The sequence below is a fragment of the Rhinichthys klamathensis genome, unplaced genomic scaffold, assembly GCF_029890125.1.
Source record: "Rhinichthys klamathensis goyatoka isolate OS25496 unplaced genomic scaffold, OSU_Roscu_1.1 h1tg000249l_1, whole genome shotgun sequence".
Lineage (NCBI taxonomy): Eukaryota > Metazoa > Chordata > Actinopteri > Cypriniformes > Leuciscidae > Rhinichthys > Rhinichthys klamathensis.
In genome coordinates, this window is record NW_026606771.1 from 2497386 (window position 1) to 2518950 (window position 21565).

The 21565-nt window shown below is 41.9% G+C and overlaps 1 protein-coding gene across 1 annotated transcript; it reads right to left on the bottom strand.

The window, feature by feature from the left end:
- Positions 1-1964: 1964 nt before the first annotated feature.
- Positions 1965-21233, bottom strand: mkrn2 (makorin, ring finger protein, 2). The gene is made up of 8 exons (XM_056266560.1): positions 21078-21233; positions 20731-20859; positions 19606-19739; positions 13067-13365; positions 7230-7444; positions 4537-4647; positions 3334-3478; positions 1965-2683 (listed from the first exon to the last, which is right to left on the bottom strand). The coding sequence occupies exons 1-8, from the start codon at positions 21101-21103 to the stop codon at positions 2534-2536; spliced, it is 1209 nt and encodes a 402-aa protein (XP_056122535.1). The 5' UTR covers positions 21104-21233; the 3' UTR covers positions 1965-2533.
- Positions 21234-21565: the final 332 nt, after the last annotated feature.

The window sequence follows — 21565 nt, forward strand, 5'->3', positions numbered from 1 at the left end:
GCGATTACCTCGTCCTTGACGTTTGCACTAAGCCCCTCTAGGAAACGTGCGACAAGAGCTGGCTCATTCCATCCACAGGTGGTTGACAGGGTGCGAAACTCAATGGAATAATCCACAACAGTCCGTCTTCCCTGGCGAAGAGATGAAAGAACGCGAGACGCCTCTTCTCCATGAGCAGAACAGTCGAACACACGTATCATCTCTTCCTTGAATAATTCAAAACAGGTGGTGAAGTCTACCTCAGCCTCCCAGGCGGCGGTGCCCCACTCACGAGCGCGCCCGGTCAAGAGAGGGATGACGTAAGCTACCCGGGCTCGCTCTCTTGAATAAGTAGTCGGCTGAAGGGAGAAAACAACCTCACACTGCGTGAGAAACGAGCGACACTGAGTGGGCTCACCGGCATAGGGTTTGTTTATTCTGGGCTCTGGGGCTTCTGATGATCTTGAAGGAACAGGAGGATCCCTCCTGAGCTGGTGGACCTGTAGAGACAGATCAGTGAGTTGGGCAGACAGCGTCTGAACCGCGTGTCGTGCAGCGGTTATCTCCTCATCATGCTTGCCGAGCATAGCACCTTGCAGTTTAACAGCTGTGTGAATCGGGCTCGTATTCGCTGGGTCCATGGCTGGCCAGATTATTCTGTTATAAGAGAAGGTAAGACCCAAAAGCGAATTGCCGATAACAGTATCTTTAATTGTGAGAGTGAATTCAGTCCAACAGAAATATACTTTGAGATAACCAACAGAAAGGCAGCAGTAGATGCTGGCGCTCCAATAACAAAAATGAGAAAGTCTCTCCTTAAAGTAGACAGCGGCACACAGTCTGAGAACAGAGTCCGGCGGACGCTCTTCTCCGATCCCTCGAGAATGAGCGCTCTACTGGTCTGCAGAGAATAAAGCCCAGGACGTTCGTCTGCAGCAGGCGGGATGGACAGAGTGTAGAGCAGGGGTTAGTATGGAACAAATAGATATAGACCTGAGCAGGCTGGATGACGGATCAAACTCAGACAGGACAGGATTCAGACAGGACAGATACAGCAGGTCAAAAGATGCTTCTTGCATGAGTAGAGAATGGAATAATCTGGCAAAGAAACAGGGAAAAGGGAGAGCAGGAAATAGCACAGAAAATCAGGGAAAAGAGAACAGGTGTGAGAGAATGAGTGTGACAAGGGTATAACTAGAAACAGCTGAGGGTGACTAAAGGTGTGTGAGGTAGTGTGTCTGTGTAACCAGAAGAGGGAGCTAGAAGGATACCAGACTCATGACAGATACTGCTCCATAGGGCTTTGATTATGAGGCGTGTCTTAACCGAACCAGGAAAAAAAAACTCTGCACTCAATTGAATAGACCTACAACCAATCAGAGCAACGCAGTAAGTCAACTACTTTGAATAGCACAGTTGTCAACTACAGAACTCAAATGCACGCACGCTGGAAGAAGTAAAATAACGAGTGTTGCTTCTTTTACTTGGTCCTCCATGAGTGCGACCAAAGGAGAAACCACAACGACCACAGGGTTTCATTGCGTCCCATCTTCTTAGCGACCATCGGAGCCAGCTGATAAGTTACACTTTTGCCGAATCCTGTAGGAAGGACGGCAAAAATATCTTTCCGATCGATAAATGCCTTGATTGCAGTTTTCTGTTCGTCTATTAAAATGAATGCGCTGTCGATTTATTTTACAACAGGCGCGATAGCGGAATCTATACATCTCAATTCTCCAGCTGCAGTCATCGCGCTCTTTGATAACGTGATGATTCCATCCCTGCAGACCATCTGTCCATCATCGTATAAAGCCCGCCCTGGCAATTTGATTGGCCCGAACATTTTTTGACTGATCATAATTACTCCTCAATGGATTGAGTCCAGACCGAACTTCCCGACCAAAAAATTTTATGGGCGGGGTTCGGGCTGGCATCCAGGCTAGGAATCTGTGCCAAACACTCAGAAATACACACACACACACCAATCGCTCACGAAACGCTTTATTACACTCGCTCCAGAGTCACTCAACAATACAGTTCAGAAAATGAATATATAATAACCCATATCAGATTCAAGAGTAAACCAGACGAGTGAAATTCAGTACTATGATATCAGCTGAATTCAAAATGAAGTAAATATCCTAAAAATACCGATAAGTCCATTCACTGGTGACAAAACGAATGGATGCTTTTTTTTTTTTTAAACCACAGTAATATTGCATGATGCCCAAATGTAATAAATTATGTATGCTATCTGAACTAAGTGCAACAATTACTACTTATTATTCATTTTTTGACACAACATTATTATACTTCATACACTACTTGAGTGCATTTGAAAATGTGATTTTTAGTTCCCATTTTTTTATACATTCATCTTTGGGCCTTGCGTTAAAAAAATCCTCCCAGGAGAATATAGCAGCCTACAGATACGATACAGGTGCTTTATATATTTCATACTCGTACAGATGTAGTATATGCTGTCGCACAGAAATGCACCACTGGTAGAATGTCGTCTTAGGAAACGCTCTCGATACGTGTTATTGTCATATGATCAATGTGAGGCCGAGGAGCCGCTCTCGTCTCCGGCTCCTGAGAGTTGCATGAAGAGTTCGCCCAGTTCATTGACCTCGTCCTCGTCCTGGGGAAGCCCACGATGCTCTCGCTCCTCGATGAAGTCCCACAGACGCACTGAATTCAGAAACTGAGAGAGAGAGAGAGAGAGAGAGAGAGAGAGAGAGAGAGAGAGAGAGAGAGAGAGAGAGAGAGAGAGAGAGAGAGAGAGGGAGAGGGCAATATTTCACATTTTAACCCTCTGAAAAACGTTACATTTAATTTTTTACTTCATTGGAATGGTACGAAACTTGGGAAAGGTTTTGGCACTTGCTATGTGAACACACACTCACAAAAAAACATGGATATGATTTAAAAAGGTTAAATGGTCCTAAAAGAAACAGTCCCACTTGTGCTCCTCGCGGTCAAAAATGAGCACATTGGAAATTAATGAGACGAATTTCCTCTAGTGGAAGCGTTTGGTACTGCAGCCACACTGTTTTGTTGCGGCTCCTTTCTTCCCAGTCTGTCAGTAACGCTCTGTTTACTTCCTGTCTCTATGAAGCCCCTCCTTCTGAAAAGCACACTGTGCTCTGATTGGTCGGCTGGAGCAGTGTGTTGTGATTGGTCGAGCGATTCAAGTGTGTTTGGGAAATGTCCCGCCCCTTTCCATAACCGCCAGTTTAACACACTACTAACTAACTCAACCAGGCCCCGCCCCTTTATTCAGCGAATGAATTATTATAATGAAGATTTGGATAGTAATTTGCATATATACGTGTGTGTGTGTGTGGTCTTTACCCTGACGTTCCCCTCGGCACTGAGCTGTTTGCGGGGTTTATCGGGTTCTGCTCGCGTCCCGTCAGCGTACGCATGCATGTAGAAACACTTTCCACCAAACGGACACGTTCCTCTTCCCTGGTCAAAGTATTTACAGGCTTTCTTACTGCAACACACAGATACACAGAAACAGATTCAGGGAGACACCAATATAAAGAAAACACAGCACCACCTAATACACGTTAATAATATCAAAAGGAATATATCTGCATTCTGCCAATACTGGAGAATAAATGCACTGATGGATGAAAACAGTTTCCAACTCTTAGTTTGTGTGCAGATCAAAGGAAGATCAAAGGCTTTACAGACGCCACTCAAACGTTTAACCTCGTATTCTATTGATTTCTGTTTGGACTGCAGATGCTCTTTAAAGTGAAGCCATGTTCGGTTCCATCACTGCCACTATTCTCGGAGGGTTTATTGCTTTAATAAATATGAGCTCAGTTACAGTAACTGTCCACCAGGGGTGTGTTTCCCGTATAACGCCGTAACTCGCGGCTTCATTACTATAGTGCGATGATGCATCGCTGAAGAAATCATCTAGCTAGTCACGACTGTTTCCCGAAACCATATTGTCGCAAATTGGTCGTTCAACCACGTTGGTTAATGACGTCACGTAAACATTTATTTTATTTCAAGTTATGTACATGATTTTTTAATTGTTCTAGTTTTTGTTGATTATATCCCTGCTAACTTAAGCTAACAGGGATATTATTGTCCCTGATCTTTAAATGCATTTCATGACTTTTTAAGAAATAAGAACTGATCAAAATCGCTGCATTTGTTCATCACATTACTGACTGCTTGTTCACGTAGATAATCATGCACATGCAACTTGGAGTGTTTTGTTTAACACATTTAAACAATTTTAAACGCAGAAGAGGCGAAAATCGTGACTTGCACGTTATCTGTGCTCACAGCCGCACACACACACGAAGAGTATGCGCAGAGAGAGAGAGAGAGAGAGAGAGAGAGAGAGGCGTGTTTCAGACAGCGCTAGAACACAGAATTGATTCCTCTTCTGCTGCTATTTTTATAAGAATGCAGTTGTGTTCCACTGCAAAAACTGAACCCTGTAGAAATCCTGTAGGTAAATTATAGCTATACCTGTATATACCTGTACTTCTGTTACCAGGCCACAAAACAAACCCGTTTCACTCGTACCTGACTCCAGATTTGAACTCCTCGATGAGGCGGTTCTTCTCATCCTGGTCTTCCACCCAGTACATACTGGGAATGACGAACTCCGACACCACACGGCACTCAGGACAAGACCTGTGCACAATAACACTTCATTACTCCACAACACTCAGGCGTCTGAGAAAGCAGAGCGGGGCGGTGCCCTAGAGTTTCCCCTAGACACCTGATATACCTTTACCTGGGCCGTCTACAGTCAACACTTAAAAAAATTATACTCCTAATTCTCAGGTAAATGTTAAATGGTAAATGGACTGCATTTATATAGCGCTTTCACAGACCCAATGGCCACCAAAGCGCTTTACAATTTGCCTCACATTCACCCATTCACTCTCTCATTCATACACCGACGGGCGACGGCAGCCATGCAAGGCGCCATCCAGCTCGTCGGGAGCAGCTGGGGTTAGGTGTCTTGCTCATGGACACCTCGACACTTGGTCAGGTGGAACCGAGGATTGAACCACCAACCTTCCGGTTTGTAGACAACCAACATGAACCACTGAGCCACTGCCGCCCCTATCGCAATAATATCGTGATAATGAGTTACTGTTACTGGACAGTAACTCAGTCTGTAGTAACTCTGGAGTTACTCTGAACTCTGGAGTTACGCTGAACTCTGGAGTTACGCTGAACTCTGGAGTTCAGCCAGTAACTCTGGAGTTACTGGACGGCATCTAAGAGTCTCACACTGAGTTGAGCGACATCTCGTTCCCTTTTGAACACTGTCACTTGGGAATAACGCCTCTAGAGCTCCACTAAACTGCTGCACAGCAATAACTAAACACTCCACTAGGGGTGTAGCGATTCCCTCATGTCACGATTCGATACATATCACGATACATATCACGATACGATATTATTGCGATACTCCAAGACATATGATAAAAGGTTTACAAAAAATTAACTGATGATTAAAATGCTAAATTTGATATTACATTGTGTGTGTAAATGAATATTCTTGGACTTGGTGCTGAAACCCAAAGCACAGGACAATAGAGACACCAGAATAACAATATTCATGATTCTGAAGCTAAAATACTGAATTATTTTAGACGAATATGCTTTCACTGTCACTGACTAGATATATTTAAAATAATGTCGGCCACTTTTACTGGTAACATCAGACATCTGGCATTATCAGGAGCCATACATATCCCCTACTGCATTATTATACATTATATTCAACATTATATATAATAGTTTAATGTAGTACTGACACTAAAACTCTAAAAACTTTAATTTTTCCTCAAACAGTAATTTTTATTTTGGGTGAACTATACACAATACATATTGTTGCATTTTTGTATTGCGATATATTGTCACACCCCTAGACTCCAGCCAATGCCTTCGAATAAGCTTTAATCACTGCCGGAGGATCTCAGACCAATTTCAGAGAGAATCCCACCAGCAAAAAGAAAACTACAGTTTTTATAGAAAAGGAGCATGGCAAAAATTACATGATACATTGCATAATTTCCCTACAATTTGATTGGTTCTTCATATGCAAACCCTTCTGTTGCTAGGTAGAAGCAAACTCCGTTTTCTTGATTGCTTCACTTTATTACTCAAAGTCACGAGTTTATAAACCTAGATATCCGTCTAGTTTAATTTCACCTTTTGTTATATTCGGACATTGATTCACTAACACACACACACGTTTTTGACCAAAGGGTTTGGAAACATTTAGGATTCAAAAGCATATGAATGTTATTCCTGCAAGAAATTTTTTAGTTATAATTATGGGTGCAACGGATCGCAGGTGATCGTGATGCGTACGGATGAGTTCCCGCGGTTCGGCACGCGTGTGACTCGCGGATTAACTGCTAAATTTAACCATCATAGAGTGAAAGTTTATAATTTGGAGTGTTTTGTTTAACACATTTAAACAATTTTAAACGCAGAAGAGGCGAAAATCGTGACTTGCGCGTTATCTGTGTTCACAACCGCACACACGAAGAGCACGCGCAGAGAGAGAGAGAGAGAGAGAGAGAGAGAGAAAGAGAGAGGCGCGTTTCAGACAGCGCTAGAACACAGAATTGATTCTTCTTTCGCGTTTCCTTGTCCTTGAACGGACACAAAATTTATGTCTAAATAAGTCATGTCATGAGTGACCAGAAAGAAACCAGATGTTTGTCAGTTTTTTCGGTCCTAAAGTGACAGCAGCCTAATATTCCTGCTGTTGTCTGTGTCATTAATGTTAATAAAACAACAAAATACAGCTTTTTAATTTATACAGTGAACAAAGTGTTATTTTACATCCAGGCTTAATTATTAATTCATGTACCTGATTACTACTGTTAGACTTTGTTATTTAGTATTCATCTCATGCTTGTAATGTGTGTATTTGTTTTTATTTTATTACTGACTGTTCACTTGTCTTTAATAATGTGTGAACTTTATCTAGGCTAGTAGTTTTTGATGTAGTATCGAAGAACTCCAAGGGAGCATTAAATAATAAATGAAAAGTAAAGTTACACCCCCCGCCCCCAATCCCATATATACATATATATATATATATATTATATTAAATTTTTTTGCTGATCTGAAAAATTATCCGATCCGTGGCTCAAAAAACGTAAATGATCCGAACCGTGATTTTTGTGATCTGTTCCACCACTAGTTATGAATAATTAAAAGTCCATCCCAGTGGACTGACTCACTTTCGGATCTGGTTCTGGAACTGCTCGGCGCAGCGCCACTGGCGTATGCAGCTCAGACAGTACGTGTGTACGCAGCTCGACAGGATCCCGAAGCGCCGCTCCGACGGAGACGTCTTCTCGTACACCACATCCAGACAGATCTTACACTGCTTATCCTGACTCTGCTGAGCCGCGAACGCCCGCTCCATGTCCATCTCGAAGGCCGCCATGCACATCTGAGACCAGACAGAATCAGCATCATCAGCATCAGCATCATCATGTGACACGAGTCATACTCTACCTAATGTAACTTTTTTTGCAAGACAGTGCACTTAAATTCATTAAAATGTACTACTTATCCCATTAAGCACTGCAAATGACAGAATCAGCATTAAACGTATTTAAAGTCCCCTGTAGTCAATCATTTTAGCCCTTAAAACTCAAACCAAAATGACATTTTTAACGTTTTCTTTTCTTGAAAAAATGTATTCATGTCTTAAAATAGCTTGAATGTAATTCGACACCCTTGCCACATTTAGTATGGGCGGTTCTATGAATATTTAAATGAGCCCTGCCTCCACTCACTCACAGCAGCTTAGAGATCCATTCGTTGACGATCACACGATGATCTGATAGGCGTTTTTGAGACTGTCTTTGGTTCACTGCAGTTTTAAGGAGAAAATACTCAGCAATGGTGTCGACTTAAGCATATTAAAAACACCACATAAACAAACAACATTAAAAGCTGGATTTTCACCACAGGGGGACTTTAAATTTACTTTTAAAAATGAAGTTGAAATGCGATTATGAGAAAAGTTTCTACATTATTACTAAAACAAAACACCTGTCAACATAGTCATACAAACATTATATATATATTTTTTTTTATACAACAGTTAATTCAGCTCAAGATGGCTGTGGCCCACAGTTGGAACCCTTCTGCAGGTGAAGGCTAGTCAGTCTTCGCTGCCCCAGTCAGGCGAGGTGTTCAGGTTAAGGGGCGAAACACCTGAGACCCTGAGATCCCTGCTGACAATGCGGAAGGGTTCCACAACGTGGATGCTCCAAGGAATACCATCTCGGAAGAAGATATGCATCACCATAGTTAGTGTAGTTCCTACATTTCCTACATGTTTACTTCACCTTATTGTCGAGAGCATGGGGAGAGGCCCATTGGCGGTCACGGACATCAGTGAAAGAACGGACGACAGCTTGGAAACACCGCACGCAATAGTGTTAGGGCTAGCACCCCGAAGCACTGCACAAAAAGGTACGAGTTCTGAACAAAGTGAGGAGGGGGGGTAATGTGCCATCGGATGGATCAATGGTCAAAGACCCGGACAATGGAAAAAGGACTATGAGAACAGATGTGGAAAGACAAAAGGCCGAAGCCAAAAGAAGAGGCAACATCTGCGGAGGGCTATTCAAGAACGAGCGCTAATCCAGCTTCGGAGAGATGAGACCACACGGGAGAAGCAGAGGGAGAAGCACCGAAAGAGGAAAGCCTTTTTTAACAACCCTTTCCAATTCACAGCAGACCTACTAGGAAAGCCTAAGGGTGGGACCCTTTCATGTGCAAAGGAGGAAATAGAAAACAGTGTGGCGGCTGCACACAAAGACTCCTCCAGAGGTATTCCTCTAGGTGAATGTCCTTTCCAAATGCCGATTCTCATACCACACACCCCCTTTAACATGCCAGACTTCACCATGGATGAAGTGAGGGAAGTGGTGACAAAAGTAGTGCTGCCACTAACGACTAATTTTCTAACGACTAATCTTTCGACTAATTTTTCGATTAGTCGACTAATCTAAACGACTAATTAAACAAAAAATCAAGTGTTTATTTCGTTGTGTCCATTTTATTTTGAACTCAACTGAAGGGCCAAAACATAAAATGTCACCTGTTCAAAAACATTATGTATTAACAATCTAAGCATTAAGTATCTGCATTTCCATTAGGCTATTCCATATTAGTCAGAGTCCTAATCTAATCCTCTAATAACAAACATGTATGTATTACTTAAATTAGCTCTTTGTTCTGCCTTAAAAAATGTACAGTAAGCTAATAATGATTAATTTATGTACATTTCTGAAAAGCATAACTGATAACATCACTCTGAATAGTAAAGTAGATGCAATGCATTTTCTGTGAAAAGCGCTATACAAATAAATTGGAATTGAATTGAAAGAGTCTGGACTAGCCCACTATGAGTCGCGCTGAAAGCAGGCAGGCACGCAGTTATGTAGCTCGCGTTTACACTTGCGTGCATGGCGGGCCCGTGCCGCGGTTCGCGTGAATGTGAAAGCAACACGGACTCGGGAGCGCTTGTTCAGGAAGTTAAGTAACCTGCCCATGCGTTTTAGCTGATTATGATGCATTTAGTTAAATAAAACACATGTAAGGGATGATAGTGTTGATGATTTACCTTGGATACGCGAGAGTTGAGTCTGCAGTGTATTCGCGCATTGCGCGTGCAATCAGGGCAACACATTTGGAAATCCACTGTCTCCTCAAAAGAGTCCGTTTGAAAAACACAATATATTGACCCGCGTTCTGTTTTCTATCATGCGCCGTGCACGTTTGCGATGGCATAAGATGCACGGAAACTCAACAGGGTTCGATAGAATTGAGTGTGAAACCAGACCAACGCTGCGGGGGGCGCCGGGAACAATCGCGCTCGCGCTCGGACTCGGACCGCAGCAAACGAGCGCACTGTGAAAGCTCCGTCACCTGCCTCCGCAATTTTTCATATCAAAGCAGTGAAGGCGGGCGGGAACGTGAAGGAAAATGATAGCAGATAAACCAGCAGGGCGCGCACGGCGCACGGCGCACGGCGCACAGACTGGTGTGTGGAGGTGAATTACAGTGAGCCGTTTGTGACGGGAGACCAAAAATAAATAGCGGTCAATAGTAAAACGACACGTCGACTAAAAAAATTGCCGTGGACTAATTTGCATGGTCGATTACGTCGACTAAGTCGACTAATCGCGGCAGCACTAGACAAAAGTAGGGGTGGCACGATCCGCCTTTTTTTCCTCTGATACCGATTCCGATATCTGGGATTCAGTATTGGCCGATACCGAGTACCGATCCGATACTAAAATAATAATTAAAAAAACAGTGCCTAATTACCTAATAAACTGTCTGTATCTGTATGCCTCACTGTGGGGAAGAGACTGTGATTATTATTTTGTGAAAGGCATCAAGCTTGACTTTTTCCTAACTTATACGGACAATATATACAGTATACTATATAATTAAAAGACATTTATTTAAAAATTTGAAGCGCAGCTTTTTAATGAAGCAGCAACATATGATAGATAGGACAGAACAACTAAGGCTATCAATAAACAGTAAAAGTATTGTAATATTATGAAAGGCTCCAATTCAGAGCGGCACGAAACGGTTGAATCCGTTGTGCTGAATGATGCCCTTGAAGCAACATGGAGTCACAGCGAGCATATCGGATTTGGATGATCTCGTCTGGCCGATAAACGATCTGGCAAAAAATGGCAGTATCGGAGCAATACCAATACTGAGTATCGGATCGGCGCACTCCTAGACAAAAGCATGGGTGGGATAAGCACCAGGACCATCAGGCACCACCTATAAAATCTGCAAATGCTGCCCATTTCTGCTGAAAAGGATCTCAAAGCTCCTACGGACACTGTGGATGAAGAAGCTGTAACCCAGGCTCTGGACTCTCGCTGAGGGCTGCTTTGGGCCAAAAGAGCTAAATTCCACAAGACTCGACCAGTTCCGGGAGATTTCCTTGCTGAACGTAGAGGGGAAAATCTTCTGGTCCATCATCGCCAAAAGGCTAACAACATACTTGCTCGCCAATGAGTTCATCGTCCAAAAAGAGTTCAAAAAGGAGGAGTACCGGGATATTCCGGCTGCCTGGAGCATACAGCAGTGATAAGCCAGCTCATCAACGAAGCCAAGAGTAAGCGCAAAACACATTTGGCTGGACCTCGCCAAAGTCTACCCAAGCGTCCCACACCAGCTGATCCGAAAGGCATTGGATCACTATCGAGTTCCATCAGAGGTATCATGGGCATCATGGCAGGATGCACGATTTCCGTGGCCCTGTTCATAGCGGCTATGAATCTGTTGCTAAAGGCAGGAGGAAAGCAGTGCAGAGGCCCGATGACGGTGATGACTCCATCTATCCAGGGGACACAGTGGATCTTGAGCGGACTGGAAAAGATGGTCACGCCTGCAGTTTAAACCGGAAAAGTCAAGGAGCCTCAGCATCTTGAAGGGAAAGCTAACCAGAAACATCTTCAACATCCAAGGCTCTGAGATCCCAACAATCCAAGATCAATGGATCCGATGCCTCGGAAAGCAGTACGACAGCTCCCTAAAGGACAGCGGCAATCTCACTAATACAAAGGTCCAGCTGAACACCTGGCTCAAGGCAATCGAGCACAGCCAATTGCTCAGGAAGTTTAAAGTCTGGTGCTTTCAGTATGGCATCATACCCTGGCTGCAATGGCCCTTCCTACTTTACGACTTTCCCATGTCCCAGGTGGAAGGAATGGAAAGACTGTGCAGCAAGTTCTTGCAGAAATGGCTGGGAGTCCCCCCATCACACCGGTTCTCGACTCTGATTGGCTGAGAGCCTTATCTAGCTGTGCGATATTCTACTAATATCACACAGAAACCGTTTCACAGTGTGTATCACTCCGCTTGTTTCTGCCGGATCTACACTGGCAGCATTTCTCACAGAATGCGTCAATGGTGGAGGAGAAAACAAAGCGTCATTGGTGGAGGAGAAAACAGAAAGCGTCAATGGTGGAGGAGAAAACAAAGCGTCATTGGTGGAGGAGAAAACAGAAAGCGTCTATTGGTGGAGGAGAAAACAAAGCGTCATTGGTGAAGGAGAAAACAGAAAGCGTCATTGGTGGAGGAGAAAACAGAAAGCTTCAATGGTGGAGGAGAAAACAAAGCGTCATTGGTGGAGGAGAAAACAGAAAGCGTCAATGGTGGAGGAGAAAACAAAGCGTCATTGGTGGAGGAGAAAACAGAAAGCGTCAATGGTGGAGGAGAAAACAGAAAGCGTCAATGGTGGAGGAGAAAACAGAAAGCGTCCATGGTGGAGGAGAAAACAGAAAGCGTCATTGGTGGAGGAGAAAACAGAAAGCGTCATTGGTGGAGGAGAAAACAGAAAGCGTAAATGGTGGAGGAGAAAACAGAAAGCGTAAATGGTGGAGGAGAAAACAGAAAGCGTCATTGGTGGAGGAGAGTACAGAAAGCGTCAATGGTGGAGGAGAAAACAAAGCGTCAATGGTGGAGGAGAAAACAGAAAGCGTCAATGGTGGAGGAGAAAACAGGAAACGTCATTGGTGGAGCAGAAAGCGTCGTTGGTGGAGCAGAAAGCGTCATTGGTGGAGCAGAAAGCGTCATTGGTGGAGGAGAAAACAGAAAGCGTCAATGGTGGAGGAGAAAACAGAAAGCGTCAATGGTGGAGGAGAAAACAGAAAGCGTCATTGGTGGAGCAGAAAGCGTCATTGGTGGAGCAGAAAACAGAAAGCGTCAATGGTGGAGCAGAAAGCGTCATTGGTGGAGGAGAAAACAGAAAGCGTCAATTGTTTAGTTGTTTAGACCTCTAATATGTGATTTAAACATAAACAGCACTTATTTGAAAGCTTGTTTTTTTCAGCGGCCGTTCAGCGCTCATGTACTTCGGGAATTTGCCGCTAGCTCTCATGTAGATGGTGTTTAAACATGAGGCATGATTCATTTTGGGTATATCAAACAGGCAATACATATTATATATCTTCACTTCAACTGTTGCACTCAATCTGCTGCATTAAAAAACTGAACTGAACGAATGAAAACCAATAGAAATCACCTTTTCATGCGCTGCTCTTTGCTCAGGGTCGTGCGGGTGTAGAACCTGGAGCCGGCAGATTTCACACAGGTCGCCGTGGAGATATGGGCAGCGGTCGCCATAGTTACACTGGCCCGCTGCCAGGTACGGGCAGAGCTGCGGCTGAGGCCCGGTGTCCGGATATGGGCCGGATGAGGCAGAACTCTCAGAACTATCCAGCCCGGAGCGAATGGCATCCAGGTACGAGTGCGGTTTACCGTGAGCGCTGGCGTCCCTGTAGTCCCAGCAGTCCTCGGCACTCTCTCCATACGGGCCCAGAGCTGAGAACACACACACAACATTACAATCTCTCCTCCATACGGACCCAGAGCTGACAACACACACAACATAACATTACAATCTCTCCGGGGTCTATTGGGAAAAGACTCGACTCGTTCACATTTCAATTGATTTCTGAAAGTTCAAGAGAAACGAAAGAAACTGTGTTGCTGCTGCTCCTTTCATTCGTTCTTAAAGGTGCAGTGTGTAAATATTAGTGGCATCTAGTGGTGAGGTTGCGAATTGCACCCAACAGAAGTTACGGTGGCCAACAGGAAGTGATGTCGTCGTCTGAGACAGCAGAGAGTAGCCAGTTAAGCAATGAGGTTTCTTTACAAAGATACATTAAGAAATTAAGTTTACTTAATTATTGGCTATAGTTAATTATTATTATGTAGTCCCAGCAGTCCTCGGCACTCTCGCCTCCAAACGGACCCAGAGCTGCACAACACACACACGACAGTAGTCAGTTAAGAAATGAGATTTCTTTACAAAGATAAATTAAGAAATTAGGTTTACTTAATTATTCAGTAAAACAATATGTTATAGCTACTTGTTCATCATTGTGTCAGTGTTTTATTCGCTGACTTTAGCAGCTTCTTTACACGAAGAACAACATAGTGACAAAACGCGTTTGTCCGCTCAGGGCCAACGTAGAAACATGTGGATGTAAGCGAACCCGCGGTGTGTGTAGAGAGAAACGCCTCATTCTGAGCTAATAAAACTCAACGCTTCATTATTTAACCACTGAAAACACAGTTATGTATGTGATATTGCATTTCTGTCAACAGATTAGGGGTGGAAAGGTACACAGAAGTCACGGTTCGGTTCATACCTCGGTTCAGACATCACGGTTCGGTACGATTTCGGTACAATGGAGGGAAAAGCAAAACAAAAATGCAGAAGGCATTGTATTTTTTAAATAAGTTTTATTAATAAAGGCATAGAACCAGTTTATTTGTAGTGCACTGACAATAGTTTCATATAATTAGTTTATTAATTAAATTAATAAAAAGACAAAAAGACCTTGCGATATGTTTGGTAATTGTACCTGAATTAATTTAAAATTATTTTGCTATATTTCAGATCAATATATTTGTTTTCCTTAATTTTAATTAACATTATTAATTAACAATGTAACATTATTCTCATCTGAATTATAAATAATTGATTTCTGTATAAAATAATACTACCATTAAAAACACATTTTCTTTTTTAATCAATGTAGAATGTGTAAGATTAGTGCTCTGAGGACAAGAAATGAAAACCAATGCAATATGATGAATGTCCAAAAGACGGGACCCACAGACTGTTTTGAAATGGAGTTGGATAAATATGTTTTGCTTTAAAACAGTGTGTGTGTGTGTGATTTTGGTTGGGTGACAGTTAGGGATGCACCGATCCACATTTTTTCACTTCCGATCCGATCCCGATACCTGAATTTGGATATTGGGCGATACCGATTCTATTCCGATACCAGAGCTGTTTGCTTAAATATTATTATTATCATTATTGTTGATTTTATATGATGCTGAAATAAACTCCTCTCAACAGGCAAGTGTGATATGTACGTATGTATGCATGTATGTCCCAAAAGGCAACTTTAGGTAAGTATAAGGTCAGAAAAGGAAGTCAGAAAAACAGGAAATCCTGTTAACAGGAAAAATCCCATTCTGAAATCAAATATGCAACTGTAAGGGTTTCAAATTGATTGTCATGTCAATATTTATTACATTCCCAAAATGTCAAATACTTAAATCTTGAAATATAAGAAACGTGCAAGTGTAAACATCTTACACACACACTATCAATAAAACAGTGTGCATCTGAACAGCACAAATCAAGTACACTGGCTCTTGTAGCATAAATAAATCAAGGTTTTAAAATGTCAAATATTAGAAATATAGGAAAAGTGCAATAACTGTAAACATCTTAAGGCCCTTGCACACGGAGTCCGAAATCGTATTCGTGATTCGGTGGCTCTGAATTGTCAAAACACCATTCAAACTGCTTGCTACGGATGCGAAAAACGCAGAAAATCGAACCCGATTCAATTTTTTTTTTTGACGGACAAAAGTTTCAGTGGCAGTGTGCAAGCGTGATTGACATAACGTGAGGACGTATTTATTTTTTAACGTGCGAAAATTTCGAATTTCGGACTCAGTGTGCAACACACACTTTCTCTATCAATAAAACGGTTCCCGTTGTCTTTCTGCCCCCTGGCTAAAAAATCCTCGTGCTCTTTAACGTGGTGTTTTTTTAAATGTTTGATTGCATTCGTTGTGTTGACCGATGCGAGGGAGCTTCCACCTCTCTGAATTACGGCTTTGCAAACATTGCTTTTTGCTGTCTTGCTCCGCAGTGTTTCCAGTGTGAAGTATTTCCACAGTGGACATAATGCTGCTCAATGCTTTCCTGCTAGATGGCTGCAAACTGCGGAATGGATTCCTGAGCGGAGGCGTGTCTCATAACTCTGTGTCTCATTGAGCCGCGCCCCAGTCCGCAGTTTGCAGCCAGCTAGCAGACTAGCCGGCGGGAATCACTTTTGGAGTCATTTCAGCAGACAACGTTAAAGCGCAGACATGGCTCATGGATATCGGATATCTCCGCAGGTTGGATCGGGAAAATCCGATACGTGAATTACGCTGGTATCGGTCCCGATACCGATACTGGATCGGCCCCATCCCTAGTGACAGTTGTAGGTTACAGTTTGACAAGAGTTTACAGTGTGACAAAAGCACAATGTTGTGTTTTATTGCAAGTGTACACAAATATAAGTAAACACTTTGCATGTTTAAGGATCTGTATGAACAAAATGACGGAGTATGTTTTTTATTTTTCCACTGTTCGATCGCGCCCGCGCCTCTCTCTCTCTCTCTCTCTCTCTCTCACACACACACAGTTCGATCGCGCCCGCGCCTCTCTCTCTCTCTCTCGCACACACACACACACTCCAGCATTGCAATCTTGACATCGCAGCCTGTTCATTATGCGTTCACACCAAATGCGAATAGAGCGTCAAATTCGCGTCTATCGCGTCTAGTTCGAGGCTAGTCCAAAGCGAATAGGACGCGCGTATAAAGCCAACGTTTGAAGTGAACGCGCGTTCAGAGCTAAGCCGATGATACACATTATGTGTCCCTAAAGAACCCGTGCACCGAACCGTGACGCCCGTACCGTTTCGGTTCAATACAAATACATGTACCGTTCCACCCCTACAACAGATAATATTACACACTGCACCTTTAAAGGAAACGTCTCGGTTACGTATGGTAACCCTCGTTCCCTGAAGGAGGGAACGGAGAAGCTACGTCATTTCTAATGTAGCATGTAGTGTATCTGCGCTACAGTCATGAGTGCAGATTAGGGGTGTAACAATATATCGTGTCACAATATATTGCAATAGAAAAATTCAACAATATGTATCGAGGATAGTGACAATGGGTCTCATTCATGAAACATTCGTAAATATACGAGTAAATATGCGAGTGATTTGCGCGAAAGAGACCTTCCCGAAAACTCTTCTCCTGATTCACAAATACTTCGTAAACGTCAGATGTGATAGTGAAATGTGTGTGTGTGTTAATGAATTCCAATCAGTCGTAAATGGGATGCGCGTGCACGTTCATTCTCAATTACCATAAATCCCGCCCATTAAATCCGACTGACAACTATATATGGGCATCATATTATGACATGAATGCGAATGAAAAAAAAAATTCTCAGATGCAGAAATTGAAGTTTTATTATCAGAAGTTCATTCAAAACGTCACATTTATTTTCAAGCGTACATAGTGACGTATCGGGTCCTAAAAAAAAGGAAGCTTGGCAGCATATTACAGATGCAGTTAATGGAGTTTCATCTGTTAATCGAACATTCCCAGAAGTGAGAAGAAAATGGTTCGACATTAAGCTTGAGAGCAAAAAACGAATTAGTTCACTTCGGAAAAATAGTATTCAAACTGGAGAATGACCACCATCGCAGATGCTATTACTGGCTCTCATAATAAGTAGAGGTCGACCGATTCATCGGTTTTGCCGATTAATGGGCGCCGATAGTTGTTCGGTGGAACTATCGTTATCGGCAAAAATCCACACCGATAGTTTTCCGGGTTGCGTCCGTTGCTGGAGCGGCTGAGAAGTGCGCGCGGTCATTACACAGCACGAGAGCGCTCAGAACAGAAGAGACTGCTGGCATTATACAGAGTGAGAGCGGCCTCTAGAGGACAAATAACAAACTATCACTGGCTAAGTTGTTTACGTTAACACGTGAGGCAGCGCGCAGCACGGAGAGAACACGCAGCGAGAGCGCTGACATTTAAAACACCGACAGCGAAACGGTATGAATACATAACACTAAAGTAGCTACATATTGCCATATCATTACAAATTAATTCATTTGTTGACAAGATGCTGCATCAGCAGAGAAAGAACAGTATTTGCCGTCGAGGCTGTGAGGACTCTAACATTACCTCAGTCAACCGTTAATGCAATGTGACAAAAACACACGCAAACCTGACCCAAATGTTTTATGGCGCAATTGTTACCATCTATTTGCATTATTTTTATCCGGCTGGTCATTTATATGCATTCATTAGCCGACGAAGTTGCTAAAACTAGTGACGTGATTGCTTTCTCAACATTGATATGTTCATGCAGCCGACGGAAACGTAAACTAATCAGAAACGCGTTCGATTTAAGATCTTTTTAATCACTACAATAGATCTTGTTATTTTGATTAGATAATCATCAAGTGTTCTAAAATATAGAAGCAAATAAAGTGAGAGACTATAGGCTATATTACGTATACATACTACAGGTCTTTTATTACATTTTAATGGCCATCTTTAAGCACGACTCTTTGGAATCATATGAAATGGTAACACTTTACAATAACATTCCATTTTTAGCATTAAGTAAGATTAATACAAGTTGTAGAAGAATTATTCATTGTTACGGTAGTTTGTTAATTTCAACATTTACTAATGCATTTGAAATGGAGTTTTAATTCTTATTTTATCTTTTATTACCTTAGTTAATGTACTATGAATGAACTAACATGAATGATAAAGGTACAATTGTATTGCTCATATTAATACATGCAGTAAAAAGGTATATTGCATTATGCATATAGTTCATGAAAGCTAGTTAATACATCCTTGTTTACAAATGGGACTTGCTAAGTGTTACCTATGAAATGTACGTTCTAGGTTATAGCTAACAAAACCTGTAATATTTTAATGTTTAAATTATTTTCTGTATAAAGTTTTAATATATTCATATTTATTTATTTATTTATTTAATTGAGCACATTTCAGTTCAGCACTGTTTTATTGTGAGTATGATGTTTGTTTTTAATCCAGTATCCATTAAAAAAAATATCGTTGATTTATCGGTTATCGGCATGTACGGTCAAACCTAGATATCGGTATCGGTAAAATCCACTATCGGTCGACCTCTAATAATAAGAAAAAACGTATGTAATTACTATATATAATATTTTTTCAAAATGCTGTGCAAATATGTACCCGATTAAGGTGAATTAAAATGCAGCCTTATTAATGAGCAAAACGTTCGGGTGTTAAGCGCACTATTTACGCATGGCTGGGAGCAGGTGTAGATTTCTTGCGTACCAACTAACATTTGGAAAATACAAACATTTTAATGAATCCGAAAATTTACGCCAGAACCACTTTACACACGATTTACACAAAAATTCGTTCTGCTCGTGTTTCATGAATGAGACCCATTATGTGGATAGTTCACCCAAACTAAAAATTACTGTGTGAGAAACAAATTCACGTTTTCAGAGTTTTGGTGTCAGTACTACATTAAACTACTATATATAATGTTGCATATAATGTATAATAATGCAGTGGGGAATATTTGTGTGTCCTGATAATGGCAGATGTCTGATGTTACCAGTAAAAAGTGTTCTACATTATTTAAAATATATCTAGTCAGTGACAGTGAAAGCATATTCGTCTAAAATAATTCAGTATTTTCATCTTCAGAATCATGAATATTGTTATTCTGGTGTCTCTATTGTCCTGTGCTTTGGGTTTCAGCACCAAGTCCAAGACTATTCATTTACACACACAATGTAATATCAAATTTAGCATTTTAATCAACAGTACATTTTTTGTTAACCTTATATTATATGTCTTGGAGTATCGAAATAATATGGTATCGTGAGTTCAGTATCGTGATATGTATCGAATCGTGACATGAGGGTATCGTACCTTTGTCTCTCAGCACCAGTGGTTTTTTGCCAGGTTTGCCAGTGTTTGCTGGTGGAGCGGGTCCCGGCGCTGACCCGGATCTGTTCGGGTTCTCGACCGCTGCGCCACGGCCACACGGTTTCACATGATCATATCTATCACACAACACACATAACACACATCTAATACATATATGAGACATACATGATGATTCTTCAGTTATGGGACCTTTTCATTCTGTTATTAAAGTCACTTTTCTCCACTTTTTGTATTTGTGAATGATCTGTGATTGTATATACATTGTTTTGTGATTGATTGTGACTAGACTTTTTGAACAACCTGGTAAGAAAGAATAATCAAATACATAAAGTTCAAAAATTAAATTGCTCTATCTGGAATTTTTTCCAAAAATATCTTTAAAATTGCACTGTAATGTCACTCTTTACATAGTCGTCTTGTGGCCTTGGCGCTGGCTAGGAAGAACTGTGGATCGTATCATACAAGTCGTGTACGTAACCTTTTAGCACATAGTTATAGGCATCTAAACATTTATACGCCCTTGGTTTCTCTTTACGCTCGGTTTCTCTATCAGGTGTAGATATCAGGCCACTCAATCGAGGTAAGGTTAACATTAATCCAGTCAGATCATCCATTGAGTGAGTGTGTACAGGTCGGGCCAATCTGGTTCCGTCCATTAAAGTTAACTTTTGCACATAACAATCGCAGTCCTGGACAGTGACCTTACATATTAAGATAAAATCGGATTTCGGATTTTCTCCAGTCATTGTTTAAAAAAAAAAGGTAACAAAACTTGTTAACTAGCTTTAGTTAAGCGGCCAGGGGAATCTTTTTGCCTCCACCTAAGCTCCGCCCACAAAAAAACGTCACAATGTTTACTAAATGAAAAGGGGTCAATAGTGTGAAACGCTTCTCAAACAAGAACAAATGTAGGGCTTGATTGTGTCCGTGGGGAATTGATTGGATGGTTGTGGTTTGCTATTGGTGGATCTCTAAGAGTGACAGCTAGCCCCGCCCTCGCGCCAGTACAAACGTCATCAAAGACAAATTGAAGAATCACTCATAAAATATGCCTAGTTACTCAGCAAAATGCATGCAGAAAGGTTTAAAACATGATATTTGCGTCACCTGCATCGGTCTCCATAGGCACAGACCCCTCTCTGGTAGTATTTGCAGATGGTTGAAGGTTTGCTCGTGGTCAGATCGTGAGAGAACAAACACCTGCTGCCCTCACGACACACACCGTGCAGGAAATACCTGCACACACGCACACACACACACAAAACATCATCAACACACCTGAATCAGAGCATGAGATGCTGAATAAATGTGTAAATGTCAGAGATCCGATGCGTCAGTCCAGCTACACCATTTTCTCTCATGTCAAAGTCATGATGATATTATCATTGACCTTATTTACTGCAGTCAGCGATGCTTTGATGGCTGTGTTATGACGGTTATGCGTTTCTCTTTACCTGCAGGTCACTTGTTTCGTTGACATCTTTTATCCGGCTACGAATGTAATATTTTACTGTGAAATGTTACTGTCTGCACGGTTTTGTGCAACCTGAAAATATCACCGGCTCAGCGCCGCGACTGATCATTGCTTCCGCCTAGTGCGATTCACTTCAGGGAGTCGGTTCTTTCGAACAAATCGTTGCATAGCCATATCTCAGTTTATGGTTAAAAGAGCAGTTCTTAGTTTGGTTTATAAAATGGGAACGTTAGGGAAACGTTCTGTGTTTGCTGGGAGTTCACAAACAATCATTTTAGATCATGTAAGTACGCATGGGATCGTTTGAACTGACTCTTTTGAACAATTCATTCACAAATCGCATATATCGCTTTTTCCGCTGAACATAACAAACCAGCTTTCACTACAGATACTGATTAGGAAAGGTGTGGGAAATAATGTAGCTCCAAAAGAGCGAATGAATCGGATAAACTGACCTGGAAAGAGAAT

Excerpts from the sequence above, each read along its gene's own strand:
- mkrn2 (XM_056266560.1), bottom strand. The coding sequence starts at position 21,103 with ATGTCAACGAAACAAGTGACCTGCAG. Across the intron at positions 20,860-21,077 it reads ACGAAACAAGTGACCTGCAG|GTATTTCCTGCACGGTGTGT; the intron begins GTAAAGAGAAAC and ends GCGTGTGTGCAG. Across the intron at positions 3,479-4,536 it reads GAGTTCAAATCTGGAGTCAG|TAAGAAAGCCTGTAAATACT; the intron begins GTACGAGTGAAA and ends TGTGTGTTGCAG.